Source organism: Cryptomeria japonica, chromosome 7, assembly GCF_030272615.1.
Source record: "Cryptomeria japonica chromosome 7, Sugi_1.0, whole genome shotgun sequence".
Lineage (NCBI taxonomy): Eukaryota > Viridiplantae > Streptophyta > Pinopsida > Cupressales > Cupressaceae > Cryptomeria > Cryptomeria japonica.
In genome coordinates, this window is record NC_081411.1 from 173809894 (window position 1) to 173833970 (window position 24077).

A 24077-nucleotide genomic window follows, 5' to 3' on the forward strand; every position below is an offset into this window, starting at 1 on the left:
GGTGCCACTGAAGTGGTTTTCACCATTGGACGAAATTATTTCTCTTTACTTTTTTTTTATTTTTCAATGTTTTTTGTGTCACAAGGTGCCTATTTGCCAGGTTTTCACCAAGTAATGATTTTTTTTGTTTTATAATTTTTTTGTATTTTTTAAATTTTTTATTTTTTTTGTATTTTTTGAATTAGGATATTCCGAAGAGCTATGTGTAAAACCTGCGAAGGTGCATGTTGTTGATAGGATCCTCCAAAGGTTCACCTTCTGTAGTTGAGAGCTGATATGCACCAGATCCATATGCTGCGGTAATAATGTAGGGACCAAGCCAGTTTGGTTCGAACTTGCCCCCCTTCTCTCTGTCTTGTTGATTTTTAGGATTTTCTCTGAGAACTAAATCCCCTACCTCAAATGTGCGAGGCTTGACCTTGTGATTGTAGCTGCGACTCATTCATTGTTGGTAAGCTTTGAGATGATTAAAAGCAGTTTGTCTTCGTTCATCCAGTAGTTCCAGCTCTTGTAAGCGAGAGACCCTATAGTCTTCATCACTGATGATGTTTTGCAAAGAAACCCGTAAAGAGGGTAGCTCGACCTCAATAGGCAAGATAGCTTCAGTGCCAAAGACAAGTGAATAGGGTGTAGCTCCTGTAGGTGTGCGAACACTTGTGCAGTAGGCCCAAAGTGCAGGATTGAGTTGGATATGCCAATTACGACCAACATCGTCGACTATCTTCTTTAGGATTTTAAGGATTGTTTTGTTAGATGCCTCAGCTTGGCCATTACCTCAGGGGTAATATGGTGTGGAGAAACGATGGGAGATATGGAAGCGATCACAGAGTTCACGAACATCCTGATTTTTGAAGGGACGCCTGTTGTCAATGATAATGGACACAAGAATGCCGTATCGGCAAATGATATAGTTAAGGATGAATGTAGCAATCTATTTTCTAGTAACTTGTGTGAGAGGCACGACTTCAATCCATTTTGTAAAATACTCTGTGGCAGTGATAATGAATTTATGACCATTAGAAGAAGGAGAGTGAATCTTGCCTATGAGATCGAGTCCCCACTGACAAAAGGGCCAAGGAGACGTAAGTGGTTGAAGTTCTTGTGCTGGCGCATGTATGAGGTCTCCATGAATTTGGCATTGCTTACATTTCTTGACAAACTGATATGAGTCTTTCTCCATATTGGGCCAGTAATATCCAGTCCTGATGAATTTCTTGGCCAAGGTAGGACCACTAGCATGTGGACCACATATCCCTTCATGCACTTCCCGTAATGCAATCTGAGCTTCGTCGCTTTCTAAACATCTAAGAAGAGTGCCATCTAGACCTCACCGGTATAGGATATCAGCTAAAATAACATATCGAGAGGATTGGCGAATGAAAGTGCGACGTTGGTTATTTGATAGATCAGGAGGTAAAGTATTGTCACGTAGGTATGTGAAAATGGAACCATATAACTGGGATTCGGGACCGACAACACATATTGTCTTAGTAGGCATGATCTCATATGAAGGGACCAAAAGGTTATCCACCAAGAACTCATAGCGGGTCTCGTTTGGATGTAGATCGATCAGTGAAGCAATAGTAGCCATGGCATCTGCGGCGCGATTCTGCTATCTTGGTATCTGCTCAAAGTCTATCTTTGTGAAGTGTTGTTTCAGGTCATCCACCATTTGTTTATAAGGCATTAACTTTTCATCTTTTGTTTGGTAATCATCAGTTGCTTGATGGATGACAAGTTGGGAGTCCCCAAAAATGCGAAGTTCCTGGATCTTCCATTGAACTGCAATTCGTAATCCTGTTGTTAATGCCTCATATTCTGCTATATTGTTAGTGCAAGGAAATGATAAGCGGTATGATTTTGGTATAGAATCCCCTTGAGGAGTTATAAAGAGGATGCCAGCTCCTGCCCCATGCTGTGTGTATGAGCCGTCGAAGTACAGTTGCCATGGTTTTGCATGTGATATTGTCAAAATGGATTCATCTGGAAATTCGAAACTTAGAGGAACATCATCTATCATGGGAGCATCTGCTAACTGATCTGTGATGGCTTGTCCTTTTATTGATTTTCTATCCACATACTCGATGTCAAATTCACTCAGTATCATTACCCATTTGGCTAGTCGCCTAGTAAGTGTGGCTTTATTGAGAAGGTATTTCAATGGGTCTATTCTTGCAACTAACTTAGTCTTATGAGTGAGCATGTAATGTCGTAATTTCTGCGAAGCAAAGACCACGACGAGACATGCACGCTCAATTGGTGTGTAATTTAGCTCGTATCCCACCAATGTGCGACTGATATAGTATACTGCTTTTTCCTTGCCCTCAGCAATTTGTTGTGCTAAGAGTGCCCCCAGTGTTGTTGGAGTAGCTGATATGTATAGTAACAGAGGCTGATTTGGAATTAGTGGCATCAGAACTGGCAGATTCAGAAGATAATCTTTGAGTGGAAAGCCTGTTGACAGTTATCATCCCATTTGAATTTGATGTTTTTATGGAGCAGGTGCTGAAAAGGATTGTACTTATCTGCCAGTTGTGCTATGAATCTTCGGATGGACTGGAGTCTGCCTTGTAAGGATCGAAGTTGACTGATATTTATTGGTGGTTGCATTTCCAAGATGGCCTTGACTTTTGTTGGATCAGCTTCAATTCCCCTTTTAGATACAATGAATCCTAGGAGCTTCCTAGAGGTTACTCCAAAGACACATTTCTTGGGGTTTAATCTTACTTTGTATATTTCCAACCGATCAAAGACGACTGAAAGTATGTCCAAATGTGTATTTCTGTCTATTGATTTTCCCAAGAGGTCGTCGACATAATCTTCCACGGTTACATGCATGAGATCATGAAAGATAGTAGTCATGGCTCTTTGATATGTAGCACCTGCATTCTTTAGCCCGAAAGGCATGACATTCCAGCAGAAAGTTCCCCACAGACAAGTAAATGATGTTTTGTGTTGATCCTCGGGCGCGATCCTTATTTAATTATAACCAGAGAATCCATCCATCAATGATAACATTTCATGACCTGCTGTGAGATCAACAATCAAGTCAATATTTGGTAATGGGAAGTCATCCTTTGGACAAGCTTTGTTGATGTCTCTGAAATCTGTACATATTCTGATGCTGCGATCTGGTTTGCTAACAGGTACCAAGTTGGAGATCCATTTGGGATAATCAATTGGGCGTATGAATCCGACATCCAATAACTTCTCAAGTTCCGCTTTGACTAGTAATGCCACTTGTGGATGCATTTTTCTTAATTTCTGTTTTACTGGTTTTGCCCCCAGTTTAACTGTTAGGTGATGCATTACCAAATCCGGATCCAATCCAGGCATATCAGCGTATGACCAGGCAAAGTTGATTTGTCGTTCTTTGAATTTTGACCTTTCGGACTCTGTCAATGATTGAGCTAGGAATATGTTGTGTGGAACCTCTTCTGTACCAATGTTTGTTTTGATAGTCTCCTCTACCAACATGGATGACTTTTCTTCATATGATGCTGGGAGAATGTCGAGCCTTCCATCTTCGAGTGCCTCAGAGAGGTTTTCGCCCTCAGATACATCTTTTCTTTTTACTTTTTTGGGGTCAGATAGCGCCACAGTGTGGTTTTCACCATAAGACCCTTGATTTGTTCTTATTTTCACATTTTTGCGACTGGAAGGTCCGACACCCTCACCAAAATATGCCACACTATTGAGTTCTATAGTGTATCCTGCTTTATGCTCTCCAGGGGGAAGATCATCCTGTATGCCCAGATAGTCAATAAAAGCTTCATCGTTTTGGAATGTATCAAATTGTGCAGGTCCTTCATGATCCCAGTCAATGAGTTGGCGGTGAACAAGGGGAAGGCCGTTAATGTCTTCGAAGTTAGGGGAGCTAAGAGTGAAAATGGAGTTATATTCGGGTATGTCAAGGTAATTATCGAGGTCATCGGTGGCACTCTCCTCATCAGTCTCGATCACGAGCGAATCCAAATTATCATCACTAGTAGCGCATTCCAGGATAGATGTTCTCATCCTATGTGATTTCAACCTAGAACCTTGAGACAAGGACTATGTGGAATCCTCATGGGTTGTTTCTTGACCGACTCTGAACTTGTTATAAAATTCCTCTTCTTCTGTGGGTTCATCTGGCTCTCTGAATATCTCGGTGAGCTCGTAGTCACTGGAAGACTTGTCTGAACCCCATTCCCATTCGTTAGAATCTGTGGAATAGCGATCCTCTTGTTGCATTTTGGCAGCTTTGATTTGTAAAGCTTCTTTTGTCCTTTGGGTGTGGACCTTGGAAGTTAAGAAACTAAGTCCTTTTGAGTGTTCCTCTTTGAAGGTCAATTCGGGTTGTAAAGGTTCCATGATGCCTTCCCTTCGTAACCCCAGAGGGCTTTTTCCATCATACCTGAATTTTTGTAGAATTTTGAAGCCTTTGCCATATTTCTCACATGGTAGGTTGATGTGGTCTTGTGTTTCCTCTTCATTGTCCCTGAAAAGCATTTTGTATAAATCTTCCTCTTCTAGTTCACCCCATCTTTGAAAGGTGGTAGGGTCCCATTTGAGCATCATGATGGATACTTGCTTGTTAGGATGTGGTTATCCATATTCTTTTGGGGAACTCATGACTTGTTGTAAGTACATGGTCTGATTTAAAGTATATTCCCCCATGCCTTTGTCCTGAAACATACCTTTAAGCTCACCTTGTTTTGAGGTCGAGGGTTTTAACGACTTAGGATCAATGTATGCCGATGAAGGAACAGCCTCACGATTACTGGGAATGATGGTCTCAGTCTTTGATTTCAGGTTGTTGCAATATATGAATGGATTAGGATCACCGTTAACTGTTACTTCCACTCCATTATGAGGAAACTTAATGCATTGGTGATATGTGGATGGGACTGCCCTCATTTCATGAATCCAAGGACGTCTTAGCAATATGTTATAAGTGAGATTTAAATCCAGGACTTGACAAACCACATCCTTTGTAACTGGCCCAACTCTGAGAGGTAAGGTGACTGTACCCTTGGATGAACGCTCTTCATCATCATATGCCTTAATGGTGATTTGATTTGTAGAATTCACAGCTTTATCAGAATATCCCAATTGTGTAATAGTGCTTAATGTGCAAATGTTTAGACTTGCTCCTCCATCTATCAGGACTCTTTTTATTCTATGTTCGTGTATGAAGGCTTCAATGTGTAATGGTGCATTATGTGGCTGACTTACGAAGGCATCATCGACTTCTGTGAAAGTAGGGGAGTGTGGAATGGAAAGGTATCCCACCATGGCTTGAAACTGGTCCACGTTCAAATCAGTAGGAACAACAGTATCTCTCAAGATTTTGTCAAGAATGGCTTTATGTGTGGGAGATATGCGTAATAGCTCAAGGATTGAAATGAGCGCGGGTGTCTTCCCTAACTGTTCTACAAGGTCATACTCAGGTTTGGTTGATGAAGAAGCGGTGTTTTTAGTTGGAGCTCCTTGCAAAGTGATTTTACCTCAACGGGTTGTAACATGACATTCAGAGGTAGGTTCAGAAGAAGATCCAACACCTTTTAGGACAATCCTGGGTCTCCGAGTAGAATTCTCAAATGCTTTGTCCTTAATGGTAATAGTAGAGACGTAATTGTCCATCGAGATGTGATTGATAGTTGAATCATAGTTATAGGATGCTCTAGTATAGTTGGTCTAGTCATTTGTGGCTTTAGCTTTTCCCTTGTCATGTTCTGGGAATGGTTCCTTAAACATCTCATGTTCTTGATTAGACAAATGTCCCTCAATCTCAATATCACCTCTATCAATGAGATCTTGTATGATGTTCTTTAGTCGATGACAATTTCCTATCTTATGACCCTTTCTCTTATGAAATTCACAATACTCATCATCGTTCCACCAATTTGGTTTAACCTTTGGTTCATATGGAGGAAAATCTGGAGCTGTGATTACCTTGTTTGCCACTAACTTCTTGAAGACTGACTCAAGTGGTTCTCCCAATGGAGTGTACTTCCTTCGTGATCTGGAAGTTGTTTGAGTATTCACTTGATTGTTTGTAGAACTTGATCCAGAAAAAATGAATTTGGGTCGCACTGTATTGGCGTCAACAACACCATCATTGACTGTGTTCTTGTTTTTATTCCAAAATCTTGGCTTGTCTTTTCCTTTAAAGTCATCTTTGTTTTCCTTGAATATCTTAATAATTCCTTGTTCAATTAGGACCTTTTATGTCGCTAAGCCTTTTTCAATAACATCCTTGAAGGTGGACAAACAAGCTTTCCTTAGATCATAGCCAATGTCTTTGTTAACATTTTGGGTGAACATTTCTACCATTTGTTTTTGTGGAATTTCACAAGAGCATCTGCTGGCTAGATTCCTCCATCTTTGTAAAAATGATGCAAAAGATTCTCCCTCTTTTTGCTTGGTGTTGCACAAAGTAGTGACTGATATGTCTGTCTCTATGTTGTAGGAGAAATGTTGAATAAATGCCTCTACTAGATCACCCCATGACTTAATACCAGGTGGAAGCTGGGAGAACCATTCCATAGCTTGATCACCTAAGCTCTGTGGGAATAATCTCATCAAATATGTCTCTTCTGCTGCTACCTCAATGCAAGCTATGAAAAATTGTCTTATGTGTGCCTTAGGATCCCCTTTTCCTCTATACTTATCAAATTTAGGCGTCACAAAATGTGTAGGAAAAGGAGGCATTAGAATGCTCTTGTCAAATGGATAAGGACATATGTCTCTCATTGTGTATGTTGGCTTTGGTGTAGTTATGTCCTCCATTTTCTTTTGTAAGTCCCTGTTTTGTTGCTCTAAATTGCTCTTAGGTGGAGATCGACTTCTTGGACCATACCCCATGCTTGAGGCACCAATTGGAGGAGGAGCATGTTGCATATATGGATGATATTGATCATATACATGTTCATATGGAGGAGGTCTATAGTAATGTTGTGTATATGCACCACTTGGTATAGATTCATGTTAAGGAACACCATATCTATTTTGTGCATGTATACCATATTCTACAGGCATGTCATGTTCTAATGTGTTGCCCCCAAATTTGACATGAGGTTTCCTTGTGTCCAAATTTTGAGCATGCCTTTGAATATCCAATTGCTTTGGTGGTTGATCCTTGGCATTAGTATGTGATTGAGCATATTTGTCTGCATAAGATTTCCATATTGGTCTACGAAGGTGAGTATCATATGCTTGACCATGTGTATGTGGGACCTCTGGTTTTTGAAGCAAAGCTGATGGTGATTCAGGTACCATGTGTGGTCCTCTATTTCCTCCACTATTAGGTCTCCTTTGATCCATGTTGGAGTGAGGTTGTTGCAAAGGTCGATTTTCCATTATTTGAGACATGTCAAAGTCATGAGGTATCTTGGCTCCACTTTGTGCCATCATTTGTAAGAAGTATTGTCTATCCCTCCTCATTATTTCCTCAACCAATCGATTGAAATGGGGATTCATAATGGATTCTTCCACATCTACTGAATGTACTGAAAAGTTGTCCACATTGTCATTGTGTGTAGCATTATTGTTTATAGTGTCCATGTTCTCAACATTTGGAATGTTTCTATAGGCATCCATGTCAGGTAATGAAGTATGATCAGAATTGAAAAAGACATCATTGTCATACTCATAAGAACTCATGTTTGCGGACTCTTGAGCCTCTTTAGTTTCTCTCCTAAATTTTTGAAGACGGGTTTCAACCATGAACTAGGTATTGACCAAGATGTGTGAGACTGGATGAAAATTGGAAAAAGTATGGAAGACCAAGAGTTGGATGGAATGAATCTGAGGTGTACTTGCAATGTCCAAAGTGTAAGACCAAGTATGTATGTAGTAGAGTAGGTGTGACTTCCAAAGAGAGGATAGTTTCTCTTGATGAGGTAAGTTGACCTTGACTCTAAGTAAGACCAAATGAGACCCAAAGGTAAGAAACCTTGATGAGGGACCACTTAGCAAAGTGTTGTTGTATGTAGTGTGTTGACAAAGTATAGTGAGGACAAGCAAGTGACCTTTTGACTCAAGTTTAGACAATTGTGAATGTAATGAGAGATGTAAAGCAATGATTTACTTTGTGAGACCCAAGGACAGGTTGAATGCTAAATGAAACCCTGGAGAAATGACCTAGGAAGCTCAAAAATTCTGAAACTGACTGTGTTTGTTTGCTGGATTGTAACCGTTTTTTTGATTCTGAACATAGATGCGCCTGTACACTTCACAGACGCGGTTTCCCGACACAGACGCGGCTCTGTTTAACACAGACGCGCTTCTGAGATTTTTTTGCAAAGTGTAATGTTTACTGTTGGAACACAGACGCGATTCTGCCCTTCACAGACGCGGCTAAACAACACAGATGCTATTATGCCCGACATAGACGCGTTTCTGCAACTTTTGTGCAATTTTTCCAATCTGTGAAGTTGTTTTGTTGTGACCAAATCTGACTGTTTGACTGTTTGTGATAAGAGGACACAATGTTGATGAGGACTCAATGTTTGCAAGTGTTTAGACTCAAAATGACTCCAAGAAAAGTGTGTTGTTTGATGTAAAAATGTTTTGCATACACTTGAAGACACAAAAGACACAATGTTTTGTTGTTTGGTCTTGAATGTTTTGAATGTTTAACATAAGTCAAGCACAATTCTTATGGCTGACCAAGACAATAGTTGTTGATCCCACATGGGGTTTTACCCCCGAGGCTACGCTATTCAGAGCAGATACTTAGATGCTTGACCTCACTGGCTCCACCCTCGGCACTCACTTCTCGGGTCAGCCAAGCATCAGTCCCCACGAAAACTCCCCATGGCGAACTTTGTATCTCTACTAAGAACCGTATGTGTGTGGGCCGCTACCAGAGGTCCGACCTCCTGCCCCAACAACTAGAAGGATTTGGGCTTCTAAAACAAAAAGGTGCTAGTAAGGGCATCAGCTCATGTGGCCATACATGCGGCACTTTCAGCTCTGTAAATACAGAAGGCTCCCAGTCGGTAGGGGTTACGCCCTACAACTGATCAAATAAATTTGATCAAACGGGTTTATGGGGAGACATAGTGTCGGTATGAACTAATCAGCACACGTTATTCATAGTTTTCACCATGAATACAGTTATTTATAGTGGTTTGGAAGAAGATGGTTTTTCTTTTGCTACCACTTGGGTCGTTCTCTTCTCACCAGTAGTCCTAATGACCACACGAGAAGATAGGCCCTCTAAAGATTAAACAAAAAGAGCCTATTGCTCAAGACACAAAAGACAATGATTCAATTTTAGTGCACCAATTGAAGTGTTTGCTAGTCTATGAAAACAAGGCACACAATAAAAATCCAAATACCCTTGCCAAGGTCCTACAACAAAGAGTTGTTAGTAGTTTGGGTTGTTTCAAATAATCACCCCTTCTTGCAAGCACACAAGTTAGGTAAATTTTTTAACCCAAAAGACTTTGTGAAAATAGGGGCCTTCAACCAAACGATTTAGCTTCCAAGACAAGCTGCACCAATTTTGTTAGCTAGATCTGAAAATGTTAGCTCAAAATAAACCAGATCTGAAACCCTAAATGCAAAATCCAAAAACTGAATCAATAAAAAAAATCCAAAATTCGAAACTAGTGAACACAGACGCGGTTACCCTCCACATAGACGCGCCTTAGTGACACAGACGCGATTCTATGAAACACAGACGCAACTACAGAATGCAGACACGACCTCTGGACACAGACGTGGCTAAAAACATCACAGACGCGACTTTAAAACACAAACGCGCTTTCCTGGAACCTACAAAATAAAATATTGCCAATAACACAGACGCGCCAGAAAATAAAAAACGCGATCCGAAAGTGCGCAGACGCGAAAATATCAAAATGCTGCCGAAAGCGTCAGATTTGTAACTTCAAAATACAAAATCTGCAACAAGATGTTAAATGCAAAAAGGGACAAGAGTCCCATCGGGCGTGCCAAAATGTATATGGTGAAAATGGATAACAATAATAACAATATTGAAAGGCTAAATGAATTCAACCACAAAACCCTAGCCTAACAACAACAAAGATCCACTATAACATATGAAGATTACCTAAGACAATGCAAATCAAACGAAATCACAAAGATTATACCATCACATGTCCAATAGGGTTTGGATCTCCATTCTTCCTATCTCCATTGATCTTGCTTGGTATATTTGCTCTCAGATTTTATATGCACAAGAGCTCAACAAAGAATGGAATGTGGTTGCAAGTAGGATCGTAGTGTAGTCAATTGCATAAATTGATTAGCTAGGTTGATTAGGATGATTGATTAGGGTTTGATAATGAAGGAAGCATCTCCTTATATAGAAGACACAATATGAAATGGAGAGATAAGATTGAGAGGTGTAAAAGGAGGTCGGCTATGATTAGAGGGTAGGTAAAAGAAATAATAAAATAATGAAAGGGGTAGGTAGTGTAGGAATTAAGAGATGAATGACATGTGTCATGGGTAGAAAAGGTTAATGAATTAATTAAATAAATAAAGATTTATTTAATTAATAGAAGAAGTGGGATCAATTAAATAAATAAAAATATTTATTTAATTTAGGAAAATGATAATTTAAATAAATAAATGTATTTATTTAAATGAGAAATAAGGCTAGAAGAGGATAAATGAATTAATTAAATAAATAAAGATTTATTTAATTAATAGAAGAATTAAGCTTAGATAATTAGACTGGACAATTTTGGGTGTCTACAACAACAATCTCAAGAATGCAATGACCTATGTAATTCTAATGTAGATTTTGATTCTTTTGTCCCCTTATAAATTGAATTGTGTGATAATTATTTCTCCTTGTATTTTTCTTGTTATTTGTATGAACTAATTGATAAATGAGTCTCTTTAAATACCAAAATATAACAAGAAGTCATGCAAACATGTACCAAGTCAACTCATAATAACTATTAAAAAATGGTGGGATCCTAAAATTTAAATTTTAGGGCCAATCCTTAAACACTCAAATTGACTCGAAACATTAAGGTGCTAGTTTCAATGCATAGAATGAATGCCTAAAAATGTATGAGAATGTACACTAAACAATTAACACTGATGAATTATATAGAAATGTGTAAAATGAAATTTGACTAATAATTAATATATAGAAATAAGTATAAAATTTGAAATGAATAGTAATTAAAATTCCACTTACTACTATATAATTGTATCAAATTATTAATAAACTAACTAATGTGCACTAAGTCAACTCATAACAAACTATTAGGAAATCATGAGAATCTAAAATTTTAAATTTAAGGTTAATCTCAAAACAATTGGATTTACCCAAGACAGGTGTTAGGTTCAATGCATATAATTAATGTGTAAATATGGATGTGAATGTAGGTGCACTAAATGAGTAATATTAATGAATATATATAAATGTTGTGTGTGGAATGAATAGAAATACACATTTCATTTATCACTATATATATGTATACCAAATCACTATATATGTTTATACCAAATCATTTATCACTATTTATTACTAAATGTATACCAAATCACCTTATAACACTTATTTCAAAACGGTGGGAGTCTAAAATTATAAATTTGAATTTTAAAATGAATTAAAAAATATTTATATTGATCCAAAACATTAAGATGGTAGTTTTTTCATGGGAGTCTAAAATTTTTAATTTTAAGACCAGTCTAAAAAACATTAGATTTACCCAATACATTAAGATGTCATATTCAATATTCAATGCATATAATGGACGTGAATGTAGGTGTACTTTTTTCATGGGAGTCTAAAATTTTTAATTTTAAGACCAGTCTAAAAAACATTAGATTTACCCAATACATTAAGATATCATATTCAATATTCAATGCATATAATGGACGTGAATGTAGGTGCACCAAAATAGGAGAGAGAGAGAGAGAGAGAGAGAGAGAGAGAGAGAGAGAGACATTTATCATTATATAATAATATATATTTTTAAATGAATTGATTGATAAATGGATTTCTTTATAAATCAATATCAATATAAATACAATAAATGATTGAAAATATGGTTCTTCCATGGTGTGTTGTTTAAGTGATCATGTTGTTGTTGGGTCATTATGATCGTAAGGTTGAATCTCCACTATGTTAAATTTGAATGAAGTAGGAAAGATGTGTTGTTAAAATGCTTATACAACACTTTTAAAAATAAAAGATATAAAAAATATTTAATTAAAAATAATAAATAAATAAAAATCTAATGATACGCCTATGTGCAATGAACATTTCACTTACCACACTCTATATTTGTATTAAGTTATTTCATCGAAATATACCCAACCTAGATGATTATTGGCATTTATATACCCAAAATAACCATAAGAATAAAGTAAGCATATAAGGCTTTGGCAAGTTATGTTATGAAACCAAGGCCACTTTCCTTTACTTCCAGGCCAAGAGACATTGCTCCCAAAAAGATTCCATTTGCCGTCATGACCAGTATCATTCATTCATCCAACAAACTGAAACTCCTTTGTTTTCAGACATGGACTAATTACCTACTAGCTCCTACTAGGACAGTTATTAAACATTTTTTCCATCACTCATAAGCCCTCAAACTGACTCTGAAAATACCCATTCCTGCAGTAATCCAGTGTGGGTTCTCTTTTTCAGCTTTTCTCTTGTTGCTAACCTTGAGCTGCAGTTCCAGGACATTAGCAATATCCTTGTGTTGCCATAGATCTGTACAGACAGGCTGCTGCATATTATTATATACTTCAACCTCTGCCATTTTCTGCATTTATGTTATGGAATGCTGTCACTGACAAGCTTTTTTCTTTACAGTGGATGCCAACTTTTCTTTTGGAACTTGGGCATTTCTTATCTTATCTATTCTGCCTTAGAATTGTCTGTTAGATGGGATTTTGAAGGTATATATGGTTACTGTTACTGTGCTCGTTCCTTCATTCCCTGTGTATGATTTGGATTTTGCCTAAACCTCATTAGGCTTTAGGGCTAAATTTGTGCATTTGGGGTCTGTATTTACTGATCTCTGCAACAGCTCTACGCAGGTGGATATACAGCCGGATATATAGAGTTTCCCAAGATTTCAGCATTTGAGCTGGGGGAGTAGTCTTTGGTCTCAGGATTGATTTTTGTGTGTTTATTATCAATGGCAATGCAGTGAGTTGATTCATTATTGATGCCATGTTAACCAGAAGCTTCTCATTTGGGCAAATCCTGAGATGGGTTTTAATGCTTATCATCTATTGTTCCCACAAGTCCTCAGCTCAGAACACCGCATTTGAATTCCCAGTGCTCACGCTCAGAAATTTGACACTTTTGGGAGATGCCCATCTGAAGAATGACATGGTGAGTCTCAGCAGGGAGCTGGGAGTGCCAACTTCAAGTGCAGGAAGGGCACTGTACAGTCAACCGGTCAGATTTCTGGACCCTTATACAAAAATTTCAGCTTCTTTTAAGACATGTTTTTCATTTTCTATCACCAATGTGGATCCTGCTCCTGTTCCTGTTTCAATTGGGGATGGCCTAGCATTTATCATTGCTTCAGATGACACAACTGTTGGGGGCTCTGGAGGGTTTTTAGGTGTCATGAATCCTACTACAGAGGCTGTGGAGGCTCCGCAGGAAAATCAAAATACCATTGCTGTGGAATTTGATACATTGTTGGATGTGGAATTTCACGATCCCAATGGAAATCATGTGGGTCTGGACATCAATAACATGACTTCAATTGAGGTGGCAGATTTGGGTACTATAAATGTAGATTTGAAGACTGGTAATGTCATCACAGCATGGATTGTTTATGATAGTACAGAGAAAGTTTTTAGTGTAAGCTTGGGCTATTCCAATCAGAAGCCTCCGGAGCCGATTCTGTCTGTAAGAATTGATTTATCACAGTATTTAAATGAGTTTATGTATGTTGGGTTCTCTGCCTCAACTGGAGGAAGCACAGAACTCCATAATATTGAGTACTGGAGTTTTTCAAGCTTTGGCCCCCCGAGTCCTAACGATAGTCCTATAATCTCTCCTGTTCATCCACCTACTTTTTTCTTTTCTCCACAGGCCACTGACCAGAAATCACCTGTCTCGCCAACCCCTGTATTGAGTCGAAAAGTTGGCTGCCATAGATATGTATGTATGAATAGAAGATTAGTTGCAGGCGTTGCAACAGCAGGAGCATTTGTGATTGTATTATTTGCTGTATGTATTACTTGGTTTTGTCATCGCAAGTACAGAGGATTGAAAAGGAAAGATTCATTCAGCTCTGATATTGTAGCGTTTAAATTGCCTCGAAAATTCACGTACAAAGAGCTCAGCACTGCCACCAAAGGATTCAACATAGCTAGAATAGTAGGTAATGGAGCCTTTGGAACTGTCTATAAGGGGATTCTGCCTGACAATGGAGCATTGGTGGCTGTAAAGAGATCTACCCAAAACAATCAGGGGAAGAGTGAGTTTTTATCAGAGCTTTCTATTATAGGATGTCTCAGACACAGAAACCTAGTGCAGTTGCAAGGATGGTGTTACGAGAAAGGAGAGGTTCTTCTGGTCTATGATTACATGTCAAATAGTAGCTTAGATAAGATCCTTTTTCAAGAAGGTGGAGGACCTGTGCTGTCATGGGAAAATAGATGCAATGTAGTAATGGGGGTTGCATCGGCATTGGCATATTTGCATGGAGAATGGGAGAAGCAGATAGTTCATAGGGATGTAAAGGCGAGCAATATAATGTTGGATGGAAACTTCAATGCAAGACTTGGAGATTTTGGGCTTGCTCGGCTTACTGAGCACAACAAAAGCCCTGATGCAACTCTAACTGCAGGAACAATGGGATACCTGGCCCCTGAATATATATTGTCTGGAAAGGCCTCGGACAAAACTGATGTTTTCAGCTTTGGAGCAGTTGTTTTGGAGGTTGCCTGCGGAAGGAGGCCCATTGAAAAAGATTGTGGACCCAAAGGGAGTAATTTAGTGGATTGGGTATGGGGTTTGCACAGAGATGGGAAGCTGCTTGAAGCTGCTGATGTGAGATTGAAAGGAGGCTTTGACGAGAAAGGAATGACAAGAATGCTACTTGTTGGACTACTCTGTTCACATCCTGACCCTGCATCCAGACCTACAATGAGACAAATTTTGCAGATTCTGAGTGGAGAGGCTTCAGTCCCTCATGTTCCTCGTTCTAAGCCCAGCATGTCCTTTCCATCTAACCTTTTCCAGAATCTTCAGGACATTGCTTCTGACTATGATCGAAGTGAGATGTCCAGCTGCTCCACCAGCTTCAAGGAACAATGTTCTAGATGACATTTGAACCCTCATTCTCCACCTAAGTTTATTTTCATTTAACAAAACTTGCATCTCATCTTACTTCTATTAAGAACAAAGATGGCCTTGTATGATAAAATGCGGAATCCAAAGCCATTCACCCCAAGTTTGATAAGGTTTGCAAGCTGTTATCTGCCAGTGTATTCGGTCTCTTTGCTGACTTCTATAGAGTAGTTACTTCAACCTCATTCAACTTCATTTATGAGAAAACAGGCTACCAGCACAAGTGCTCTGGTATGTAGACCATGCAAATGCTTTTGTCTGGGAATCTAGTTATTGCTAGTGGGGTCCTGCACCATGCTGTTAGTCTGCTTCTAATTATTGTACCTGTAACTTGTAGTCAGAGCTGCATTGTGTATTAGTGTGACTTATTATCTTCTTTTGTTCCCTTTCTGGTGGATGCATGCCTGTAAATGAAATGGACAAATGCGCAATTTGGGGAGAAAATAAAAATCAACTAGCTATCCCTTAAGAGGAGCTAGCTTCTCTGGATATATTATGGGCATGCTAGGAGATCATTCTCAAATTCTCAAGGGAAAAATGGTTTTCATAGAGGGGCCGTTTACCATGTTTCATTGGTAAAACTCCCGTGAATAAATAATTTATCTCAGAAGTCCGTTGTTGAGGCAGCCGTGTCCAATTTTCAGTTTGTTTCAGTACCTTCTTTGCTTCATACTAGAGATTTTTATGTAAAAGAAACCTGGTAGGACAGTTTTGCCTATTGCAATAACAAAAAACTGGTTTGTTCTTGTAAATTCAACATGGAAGAAAGCTGAAAAATAAAAAACTGGATACTGTTAAAAGGAAGGACTTCCATTGTCATGGATGCCAAATTGCAGATTCAAGTCTCTTCAAATTGGTAGACTGTGTCTTTATCTCCTTCAATTTGTAACCTTCTTCATATACTGTGTTAACTTTTTAAATCATATCAATTGATGGGTCTGTGGAAAAACCAAAATAGATACAAATATGTGTTGATTGTGCCTGGTTTTCTAGAATACACACTGCTAAATGTATCAGAAATCGTCTCATCTAAAATCTTAGTACTGCAGGTTCAATGTTGCTGAAGTATTTTTCTGTTGTGAGAGTTTTATTAAGTTTTCTATCCTCTCTTATCTAAAAATATCAGTATTGCAGGTTCACCATTGTTCAAGCATTTTTCTGTTATTAGATTTTTCATGATTTTTGTCTCAATGTTATTAAACGATTATAATATGCCTTACAAGCTGTTATCTTTGGTAACAAAATTAATGCAATAGGTTTCCTTGACATTTTGTTCCCTTAATTTGGTACTATTACCCTCCATTTCTGAGGCCCCACAGTCCAATCTCCATCGGAGCTGTGTCACTTTGCTTCTTCTTCTATGCATACCTAGTTGAAGGACCTAATGAACAATTTTTTGTCTCGTCTCCTTTTTCTGAAACCTGAAAAAACAGTATTCATTTACCAGTATGGTATGTGATTTACATCAAAGCAGAGTGTCAGAAGGATTAATGACAGCTGATTGTAATGGCATTGCTACGAGATCCTTTGGTTTCGGTGACAAGAAAGGCGTGATAGGATTTTCAGCTTTGGGGTTTCATCGATGTCATGTCTTTATGTACCTCTGCATAAATTATTTACTTGTTTCCTAAACTACTGAAATTGATGGCATTGGAGAAGGAGAGCTTAAATAGCACATTTGTTTTTTTGTCTGATTGTTGAAGATTTTTCAATTCTGCTTGCTCTCTAATTATGGATCACTGAGGGTGATCTGAAATGTTGATGCCAAAAAATTTCACACAATCTAATCCAGAAACAGCTGATTCTGATCTTCTCATGGTTGATTGAATTTTCTGTGTTATAAGAAAATGTAGATGTAAGCAATTCTGAATTGGTTTTAAAAATAATACAAGTGTCCAAATTCTCATACAATGTCCAAGATTTGAGATAAGGTTTAGCTGATAACTTAATCAAAGCTCCTCCCTCATGCCAAAGGGTTCAAATAATTCAGTGTTATCTGCTACTCAACCAGATGTTTTTAGAGGCCAACAATAAAGTGGCTCAGTAACTGGTTACGAAATGACGTAGATTCATTCCAAACAGTATAACTATAGACCAGTTAATTGAGCCAATTTATGCGCTTCTGTTTTTGTGTGGGAAACCTTTTCTTCGCTATCAAGTAAAGCGATCCTTATCAGACAGTCCTCTGAATTAAAAAAAGGCAATGTTTGAATCTATGTGCTAGAGTATTCCTCCACTTTTATAAAAGATATTCCATGTCAAAGCATTATGTGCTACTAGCTTCCAAGAGTTATATCTTTGAGTGAAAGGCACTTTAGTGAACTTTCTGTGTACTTACAGTAATAAGAAAGGCATCCCTGGGATTCCCTAGGTTGGGCGTAATTCCTGCCGACTTTTTTTTATTGGTAAGCCTTTGTTTAATGAAATGCTTGGAATGACCTTTTCTGACAGAGATGGATGGAATTGTTGTCATGAAATCTGCTGTAGACTAGGATTTTCTCAGTGTGAGGACTTTCTTTTGACATGTGGGGTAGAGCCAATTATCACTCAAACCAGGTTCATTTTTTTTTCTTTATTGTTGCAGACAAAGTGGGGACAACCAACCATTTTCATTGAGCAAAGACCTCACTTACCACTTGACCAAGTCCCTGTACACAGCCAGCAGTAGGTATACTTAGAAATTTAGGCTAGTCTCTAATATAGTAGCAAATTGACAACATTTGAGAAGTCACAATCCAGAAGCAGGTTTTCAGTTGCGAGTGTGAATGTGTAAACTTCTTCTCTAGGGACAGTCCTAACATTGTCTTTTTTTAATCACAGGAATTGGAAGTCCAATGGAGTCAGGAGTCAGCCCATTTCAGGACCTCCTAAGGGTCTTTTTTTTTTAATCAGATGAATTGGAATCCCAGCAACTTGGAGGCAGCCTATTTAAGATTCTTCTAAAGTTGTTTCTTTTTTAATCAAAGAAATCTAAAGTCCAATAGCGCTTGTAGCTGGCCCATCAAGATCTTCCTAACATTGTTCTTTTTTAATAAGAGAATTTGGAGGCCCAGTGACTTAGAGCCAGCTCATTCAAGATCTTAACTTTTTGTTTTAATCAAAGGAATTGGGAGTCCCTTGATTGGAAACCAACCCATTTGAACTCCTCTTAACATTGTTTTTTCTCAATCAGTGACATGGCGCCAGTCCATTTAAGGACCTCCTAACAGCATTTCATTTTTAATCAAAGAAATTGGAAGTCCCGTGACTTGGAACCAACCCATTTAAATTCCTCCTGACATTATTTTTTTCTCAATCAAAAGAATTGCAAGTCCAATGACATAGAACTAGCGCTTTTAAGAACCTCCTAATAACATTTCTTTTTTAATTAGAAGAATTGTATATTATTCAGTGACATTATCTTGTAGTAGATTTGTAGGTTACTTGTATGGAAAAAACTGATCATAAAGCATGTGCATCCTCCAATGTTAGCTGTCAACTGCTGAATCACAATGGGTACCACAGCTGAGGTATCCATGTGGTAACCCCAGCAAAGGAAACCACCCCAACCAAAAAGTAAGGGTCCCATGAAAGAGGCTCTTCTCTTTCAGAAGTGGACTGCAGTGAAAATAAGAGTGATTTTCTTGTTAAAGGGTGTGGACCCACAAATTGGAAACCAAAAGATCTACTAGAGACTTAATAGAGTGGTTGTTTCTCTTGACTTTCGTTTTTTCTATATAAACCCTTGAATTGCAATCAACTTACACATTGCGACAGCTAATTTAATACCTTGGTCAAATGAAGTAGGTGGAGGGCACTATCCAGTTGCCCAGCTATTTCAATTAAAATAAATGAATAGATACACTCTTGTAAAATTTTAAATGAATAGATACACTCTTGTAAAATAAAACAAACTTTCTTGTTGGTTTCTTTATTAAATAAGTGTGAGTAATTAAAGCATAAATTAATTTAGATTAAATAATGGCAGTTAGGACAAATAATCTAGACATTTATATAGTTATTTAAAGAGTAAAAAAAATGTAGATGGAATAGTTGTCTTATATGAAGATTTTGGAATATTTCTTGTTTTTAATGAAAGTGTGATCTTTGTGTTAGATGAACATCGAAGATTTTGTGTTGATCCTTTATTCTATCTACCGTCAAGTTTACGAATTTGGGTTAAGTTATCATTTGTGGGAATGTCAATTGTGAACTTGTCTTTTGAGTTCAGACTTAGCCCTATGCAATGTAGAATATTGTTTCGATGCTTATCTAAATGATTTGTTCTTATGCTCCTTTCTCACATGTTTACAATATTTAAAAATACTTTAATATGGTTGTTGTGTTGATAGGGAACATGTTCTCCTAGACCGGTCCATAGAAATATATATAAACCATTGAAAACTAAACTCTTTTAACATAGATATACTATATATTTGCTTGTGCAAATCAAGATATCTTTTAGTGGGCAACCAAAGTGTTGTAATGTAGATGATATGTAGATAATTCCTTGATTCTTAGATGATATGTACTATTGTTGAATTTGTTATCATCATATGAAGTCCATCATAGATAGATAGATTGCTTTGAAGTTATAACCTCAAGCTTTGTTTCAAAGGTGAGTTTAAACATTATTGGGTTTATTTTCTAATTTTGAATATATCTATATAAGAGGCAAGAGGTTCATCATTGAGGAATGAGCTTAGAGTAAAAAAATAATTTTTAATGCATCTATGTAAGAGATGAGAGGTTCATCATTGAGTAATATGGTTAAAGTATCTGGATAACAACTTCATGTGAAAATTCGTGATCATAAAATACAACCATACATCTAGGTTTTAAAAATGTTTAATAATAGTTTAACAAGTTCTAAAGTTAGGTTGTACACACTAAGAAGCTCCAAAAAAAATTCCATGGTAGTTTGTAAATCTATTTATTCAATACTTGCACCAACATCACATTCATGTTCATGAAAGATGGGTTTAGGTGAACCAATACTCATAAAATATGGATTATTGAGTTTAACTAAAAAATGACTGATTATGTTTTGAATAAATTTTTACCCCTCTTTATTGATAGTAAAAATGACTAATTGAACATTCAAATAATCCTACTTGTCAAGTTCTCACATAATTATATTTCTAGGTATTATTTCATTTTTATTGATTGTTTTTAGGTCAACAATATTATAATTTATTTATTTTAAATGATTGTTACATTATAATAGTATATTTATTGTAGTATAGATATCTTAAATAAGTTCTAATTTAATTAAGAGTAATTTTATTTTACATTAGAATTATTTTATTTTATCTACATCTTTTATTTTAGCAAAAACTATTATCTTTTGTCTTAAATTTGTCAAAATAAATAATAAATATAATATTTCTAAAATAAAAAACTATAAAATATTTGTTCTAATTTTTTATTATTATAATTTTGAATCATTGCTAATTTGAAAGTATATGAGTATAATTATATTTCTAGGTATTATTTCATTTTTATTGATTGTTTTTAGGTCAACAATATTATAATTTATTTATTTTAAATGATTGTTACATTATAATAGTATATTTATTGTAGTATAGATATCTTAAATAAGTTCTAATTTAATTAAGAGTAATTTTATTTTACATTAGAATTATTTTATTTTATCTACATCTTTTATTTTAACAAAAACTATTATCTTTTGTCTTAAATTTGTCAAAATAAATAATAAATATAATATTTCTAAAATAAAAAACTATAAAATATTTGTTCTAATTTTTTATTATTATAATTTTGAATCATTGCTAATTTGAAAGTATATGAGTATAATTATATTTATGTAATATTAATTATTTTATTTAAATAGCATAATATAAATAATGATAATATAATACAAATTAAAAAAATAATTATCAATAATAATAAAAGTGAAAATTGACCTTGAGTAACTTAATTAAAAAAATATTTAAATTTATGATTAAAAGTTATTAAATTATTTTGTATATATTAAAATGATTAAAATTTTTATGATTTTTAAAAAGTATTTAAAACTAGAATGATTGCAAAAAAAATAAATATAATATAATTATAAATAATATATATAATAATTAGGTTAATTTTTAATAAAAATATTTGTTTTAATTTTTCATTTAATTTAATTTAAAGTGAATCAAATCTTATAAGATAAAAAAAAAGTAAAAAGTTTATATTTCTATTTAGAAAAAAACTATTTTATTTACAATATAAAACACAAGTGCCACACATAGTGACCAACTTGCCTTGTTAATTTGTAGTTGAAATAGTAATTTATTAATTTTGATTAATATATTGTTTAATTTAATTTAATTTATTTTATATTATTTATCTTTCTTGTTAATTTGTAGTTGAAATAGCAATTTATTAATTGTAACTAATATATTGTTTAATTTAATTTATTTTGTTTTATATTATTTATCTTTCTATAATATAATTGCGTTGTCTTAAATGTATAATTATAAAATATTTTGTGAATAACATATTAATAACTATATTTTAATTATGGTATGTGAAGGTGTTGCTATCAAGAAAATATGTAATTACTTCTTAGCGGCATTAACTCTAATCATAATATTAACCATAACCTTAATACTAATTAAACCCTAACCCTATAATCCCATTTTAAATCTTAGGAACACCAACTCCAATCCTAATTGAACCCTATTATATTTTTTATAAGTTCTTGTTTGCCACTAAATCCATTTATTTTGGATTTCCTAAAAATTTGCTCTATAACAGCGAAATTGTTTTATAAGTTCTTATTTGCCATTAAATTCATTTATTTTGGATTTTCTAAAAATCAGCTCTAGTTAGCTGAAAAAACAAAAAACTCATTACAATAGTACTAATAATAATAAAAAATAAAAAACTATTCAAAATAGACATTTATTTTTTTTAAATAAAAAGAAATCTAAAAAAAACCTAAAAAATCTATCATTCCTAAAAATTTGCTCTTATAACACTAAAATTTTTAAATCAATCAATAATTTTTACAATATCTTAAAATTAATAATATAAATCTCAACTTTACAAAACCAAGTTTATTTTTAAAACAAAAATAATAATCCATCTTAAAGTTTGGACATAAAAATATCTACATAATTGAATCTAAAAAAATCAACATCTAAATTAATATATCTTTTAAATTTTAATAACTTTATATTTAAAAATAAATAATAACTTTTCTATATTCAATTATAATTATTTTTAAACTTTATTTTGCGTAATTCTAACCCCTATTTTCTTCCATAACTAAAATTTCAAATTTGATTTTTTTAAAATAAACTATTTATAACAACATAAAATCATTAATTGTCATAAAAGTGTGTGAATTTAGGTAGTAACATTCCATGAAAATGTGTATGTGTCGCCTTAACAAAGTCTCTGCAAGCTGCAACGCAATAATATCGGGAATAAATTTCAAAATATCTTATCAAAAGTAAAAATATCTGAAAAATATTATTAAAATATCATAAGACTTCCCTTGCCCATAAAGTCAATTTTTCTCATAATGACGACGTTGCATGGCTGAGCGGAACGACATGTTCCTGTGAGTTGACAACTGTATTAATATTAAACATGAAAGTGACAACAAATAACTACCTAAACTTTGAGTACACCCAAGCATTCACATTTACTACACTCAATGGGAATGTGTGGGTGCAAAGAATGATGTTTCTTTTTTAATTACTGTTCATGAAAAATATATATTGACTTGAAAATATGTAGTTAAATCTTGATGTATGATTGATTTAAATTCAATTATAAAGTATTTATTAAATTTTTTTAAATAAAGCAATAAATTAAATGAGTTTAATTATAATAAAATATATTATTATATTTTTGATTCATCATAATATTTAGTGTTGTTGTTTCTGATTTAGATTGTATGTGTTTCTTTGCATCCTTTCTAATTTAGATTATGTGTCTCTTTACATCAATCTTAACTACTTTGATTGTGGAAAACTAATATCCATCATAATATTATCACTAATATTGTAAGGATAAGTATATAAACACCTATTACAATGAAAAGTTATAATGATTTAGATGTTATATTTAAGTCCCAAGAAAAGAGATATTTCTTAAATAAATTTTAAGATCAATTAACCTTAGAGATTATATTAATTTTTTAAAAAGAACAATTAATAATTTAATACTCATAATTGTTGATTTAATGTCCAATATTTCTGACAATATTGGACCAATAGTTGTGACTTTAAAGTTGTTATGGTTGATGATGACTATCCATAGTTGAATGAATTGTATCCCTTAGATCTAAAAAGCAATGATTTATGTGATGTCACATTAGCTACACAACTTTCGGTCTTTCTTTTGGACCACAAGTTTCAGTCTTTCTTTTGGACAAATATTTGTCTCTTTTTTTGGGATTGTTTTGGACACCTTGACAAAAAGCATGCTGATGTGGCATCATATTTGATGATGTGGCCCTAAAACCTTAGTTATAAATAGGTGACTTGTCAAGTAAGCCGTTGTAAAAATTTGAAAATGATTTGAAATTTCCACATAAGATTTTGAGAGTGATTCCTCTCCCTTAAAAATCTTTTCTTGAAATTAATAAATTATATTTTTATTTTAAATATATATTGTTATCATATAATTTTAAACAATATATATATATATAAAATAATAAAAAGAACATATATTTAAAAAGAGATTCCAATCTTTAAAATTTCAATTTCACTATTATAAAATGCGATTCCAAATCATCCCATGTATCCATATCCATATGAATGGCCAGCTATCA

General features: G+C 34.9%; 1 protein-coding gene across 2 annotated transcripts; it reads left to right on the plus strand.

Annotated features, from left to right (window-relative positions):
- Positions 1-12349: 12349 nt before the first annotated feature.
- On the plus strand, positions 12350-16236 carry LOC131062385 (L-type lectin-domain containing receptor kinase VIII.1). Of its 2 annotated transcripts, none has more exons than XM_057996018.2 (2): positions 12350-12888; positions 13020-16236. In XM_057996018.2, the coding sequence occupies exon 2, from the start codon at positions 13166-13168 to the stop codon at positions 15281-15283; it is 2118 nt and encodes a 705-aa protein (XP_057852001.2). In that variant the 5' UTR covers positions 12350-12888; positions 13020-13165; the 3' UTR covers positions 15284-16236. The 2 variants fall into 2 exon arrangements, with proteins under 2 accessions (XP_057852001.2, XP_057852002.2); XM_057996019.2 differs by having other exon boundaries at positions 12365-12888; positions 13030-16236.
- Positions 16237-24077: the final 7841 nt, after the last annotated feature.

Coding starts and splice junctions, on each gene's coding strand:
- LOC131062385 (XM_057996018.2), top strand. CDS start 13,166: ATGTTAACCAGAAGCTTCTCATTTGGGCAAATCCTGAGATGGGTTTTA.